The sequence below is a fragment of the Erithacus rubecula genome (genome assembly GCF_903797595.1).
Source record: "Erithacus rubecula genome assembly, chromosome: 5".
Taxonomy (NCBI): domain Eukaryota; kingdom Metazoa; phylum Chordata; class Aves; order Passeriformes; family Muscicapidae; genus Erithacus; species Erithacus rubecula.
The window spans coordinates 37,451,659-37,456,056 of record NC_136687.1 but is presented as its reverse complement, the minus strand read 5'-3'; the positions used below and the strand labels follow the sequence as shown (position 1 = coordinate 37,456,056).

The following is a 4,398-nucleotide window of genomic DNA, read 5'->3' as shown; positions in this document are numbered from 1 at the left end:
TATTATATGGTTTTCTACCATTTCATTAAATACTAGAAGAAACTGAACAGATATAATAATGCATTAATGCCTCTCTGCTCATATGCACACTGTATATATATATATTTCTATTCTTACTTGGAGGACCTTCACATCACAATACAGTTATTGAATATTCTCAGGTTTTATGGTTTGAGCTTCCCTTTGGCTCAAACCATAACAGTAGGAACACAGTATATGAAGGAAGGAGCACATTTGTGTGTGTGGAGGGAAGCAAATAATATCATTGCACTTTGAAAATGTCAGCATGATACAGCTCACTGAGGATTGCTACAGTTTTGAAGAGCCTTGCTTTTTTTAGGTGATAGATATAGCCCTCTGCTCTATGTATACTTTGGGTTTGTAAATTTTTTTTTTTTTTTCTTATGTAAGATTTTAAACATTAAGCAGTTTTGTACAGGACATTGGCACTTGGGAACTCTGGAACTCTAGCACACACAAGTGTTTAAGAGAAATGGAGGTTTAAACTGAATTCTCATGTTTTTCTGTTTGTTCTGAAGTGAAGACTAATATATGAAGATTCAGTAGGCAGAATAACTTTATGCTGAGCTAGGTTTAACACTAGATGATTCTGTGCTGAGTAAGTAGCAGTTCACTGAATTTCTAAATGGCTGTGTGGAGTTTGCTTCCAGTGAATACTGTCCTCTCTATATTACATCCAATTACTTTAGGTGTTTTTTAGTTTTCCTTACTGCTTCAGCATAGTTGAACTATATTCAGCACTAAGAGAAGATGTTTTCCACACACACCACATTAGGAATTCAATCTTGGATTACTGACAGTGGATTTTGTGATCCTTTTTAAAAGTCTCACCTATTTTGTGTTAGTTCTCTACAAGCAAGGTAAGAAATACTGCTGCAGTTGTTAGCATATGCAGTTTCAGGTGCCTTCTTTATAATTTGCAATGATATAATAATTAGGCATCTGCCCAGATGGTGACTGTGATTTCCTTAGTCATATCGATGGCTGTTACTCACATGAGTAAACTCACCAACTTGAGGTGTATTGCTTTTGTAGCTCACTGCTCCCTCGTGGAAAGCCTGACAATATGTTCTGTAGCAAAGCACAGTTAAAAGGCAGCATCATAATGCAGACCTGTAAATTGCCATTCTCCCACGTGAGCATCTAGGTAGGAGGCCTAGGAGTGCTGAACACCAAATGATAAAACCTACTTAGCTAATTCATGTTGACCTGAAGTTATGTAGGATCTGCCTCACAGCAGACTAACATCACTAGTAATTTATTTGCATTGAGGTGATACACTGTCAATTTATGTATTTTTACATTCTGATTAACAGCAGTATCATAATTTGTTTAGATACTAATTAATGCCTTTCTTGTTCTAAGCAGGACTGTAAAATGGATTTAGGATTCAAAGACCATAACAACAGGACACATACCAAGAATACCTCTGCTGCAACAAAGAACTTTTCAGCCTGGGAAGACTATAGGAGTAGTGTTGATGACATGCAGTACTTTCTTATTGGGCTGTACACACTTATAAGTCTGGCTGGCTTTGTGGGAAATCTGCTTATACTTACAGCCCTACTTAAGTGCAAGCAGAAGACAGTAATAAACATTCTCATTGGAAACTTGGCCTTTTCTGACATCTTGGTTGTGCTGTTTTGTTCACCTTTCACACTGACATCCGTCCTGCTCGACCAGTGGATGTTTGGCACTGTCATGTGCCATGTAATGCCCTTCCTCCAATGTGCATCAGTCCTAGTTTCAACTTTGATGTTAATATCTATTGCTGCAGTCAGGTACCGTATGATAAAGTACCCTCTCTCTAGCAATCTCACAGCAAAACAAGGCCATTTCTTAATAGTGATCATTTGGGCCTTTGGCTTCACAATTTGCTCCCCTCTGCCAGTTTTCCACAAAACCGTGGACCTCAGCAAAACTCTCAATTTGGAGGGACTGGAGAACAGGCTGTTGTGCATCGAGGCATGGCCCTCTGATTCCTACAGGATCGCCTTCACCATAGCTCTGCTGCTCATGCAGTACATCCTGCCGCTGGCGTGCCTGACCGCCAGCCACACCAGCGTCTGCAGGAGCATAGGGGCTAGGCTGTCAAACAAGGAAAACAGGTTTGAAGAAAAGGAGATGATAAACCTAACCCTTCATCCCTCTAAGAGCACTGGCACGCAGGTTCAGCCCTCCAGATATTCCAGGTGGAGCCGTGCCTTTGGCAGAAGGCACCACAGAAGATACAGTAGAAAGACTTCAAGTGTGATGCCAGCGATTTCAAGGCATCATCAGGATACTCATTCCAGAGATCTCCCAGAAACCTCTGACACAGAAAAAAGCCAGCTCTTTTCCTCCAGTAAATTCATTCCTGGGATCCCTATCTGTTTTGAAATGAAACCAGAAGAAAATACAGAGATCCAGAACATGATTACAGTATCTCAGTCCATCATCAGAATTAAGACAAGATCGAGGAGGGTTTTTTGCAGACTGACAGTTCTAATACTAGTTTTTGGCTTCAGCTGGATGCCTCTTCACCTTTTCCACATTGTGACAGATTTTAATGCCACTCTCATTTCCAACAGGCACTTTAAATTAGTATATTGCATATGCCATTTGTTGGGTATGATGTCCTGCTGCTTGAATCCCATTCTCTATGGGTTTCTTAACAACAGCATAAAAGCTGATTTAATGTCCCTTATTCCATGCTGCCAAATACCATGATTTTATGTGCCCCAAGATAAAGTAAAACAAACAGCTATGGCTTTCAAACCTAGTGGTGTGTATAGCTGTAAAAGCTAAATTAGTTTAGTTTAGTTAGTCTGACTTCGTTGTGATTAGTAGCATTTTTTTGTGGATGGATACAGCTGCATGTATTTCTTACATTGGGCAGAAATATATGCATATGCTATAGTATTCTTTTATCTGTTACATGTACGAAATCATGCCCAGTGTACAAAACCAGAATGCCATCTCCATTACCCAAATTATTGGCAACCTGTACTTTGGAATTACACAGAATATATAATGAGTAATAAATGTGAGACAGACTACTTAGACTTATCAGTATTAACTGTCATAAAACTACAATAAAATTCATATCATTTACTAAATAATTATTGTTGAGACTATTTTAATGTCAACTTTGACTGTTTTCTAATGTAATTAAATCTCTCTTTCTGGATGTGATTAGGAAAACATTTTTCCTTAGCTCTTTGACTCATAGTTTGCAGGATCTTTACAAGATGCTTTGTTGCTGATTAATAGGTTGCCTTATTCCCTGGAACGGGTTTGAGGGTCATTGTTCTTGTCTTGATTGTTTCCATCTCACTGTATTTATCCAGTACAACCTATCTCTGATTTCCTCATCCAATTTTCACTCTGGCCTGTCATTTTATGTAATTTTCATCCAGCCTGAATTTATCTATAGTTATGTCTTTATTTTCACAGTGATGACACCCCTGAACATGCAACACATTTCTGATCAGAGTAAGCCTTCATTATCTAAGGAAATGATAGTAGAAAGAGAAAGAAAATGAAAAGACATCAGGAATTTTTCTCTTCCTTTACCAAAATGCAAAAGTTTATTTCACTTCATTACATCTGACCCACTTGCTTTGGAAAGGTGCAACAGCTTTCAAATAAACATGTGCATGTATGCCTTGACAGATGGGGGGAGGGGCAGAATGGATTATTTTTAAATTCAGCAAAGGCAAGTATAGGGTCCTGCCCCTGGGGAGGAATAACCAGGACAGGCTGGGGGCTGAGCTGCTGGAGAGCAGCTCTGCAGAGAAGGACCTGGAGGTCCTGGTGGACACCAAGCTGTCCATGAGCCAGCAGCGTCCTTGTGGCCAAGAGGCCAATGGTGACCTGGGGTGCATAAGGAAGAGCATTCCAGCAGGGCAAGGGAGGTGATCCTGCCCCTCTGCTCAGCTCTGTTGAGGCCACATCTGGAGTGCTGTGTCCAATGCTGGGCTCCTCAGGACAAAAGAGACATGGAGTTTGTGGGATGGATCCAGTGGAGCACAACAACAACGATGAACAGACTGGAGCATCTCTCTTATGAGGACAGGCTGAAGGAGCTGTGCCTGTTCAGCCATGAAAAGAGACACTGAGAGAGGACATCCTCCATGTCTGTCAGTGTCTGAAAAGGGGGTGCCACAGGGATGTTTCCAGGCTCTGCTTGGTGGTGCAGAACAATAGGACAAGAAACAGTAACTGATGCACCGAAAGTTCTACCTGAATATGAGGAAGAATTTTTTTACTGTGTGGGTGACCACACACTGGGACAGGTTGTCCAGTGAGGGTGTGGATTCTCCCTTACTGGAGATAGTCAGGAGCTGTCTGGATGCAATCCTGTGCCATGTGCTCTGGGATGACCCTGCTTGGGCA

The 4,398-nt window shown here is 41.0% G+C and overlaps 1 protein-coding gene across 1 annotated transcript; it reads left to right on the top strand.

Moving 5' to 3' along the window:
- The first annotated feature begins 1,190 nt into the window (after nt 1-1,190).
- On the top strand, nt 1,191-3,051 carry NPY5R (neuropeptide Y receptor Y5). The gene has a single exon (XM_079307512.1). The coding sequence runs from the start codon at nt 1,399-1,401 to the stop codon at nt 2,728-2,730; it is 1,332 nt and encodes a 443-aa protein (XP_079163638.1). The 5' UTR covers nt 1,191-1,398; the 3' UTR covers nt 2,731-3,051.
- Nucleotides 3,052-4,398: the final 1,347 nt, after the last annotated feature.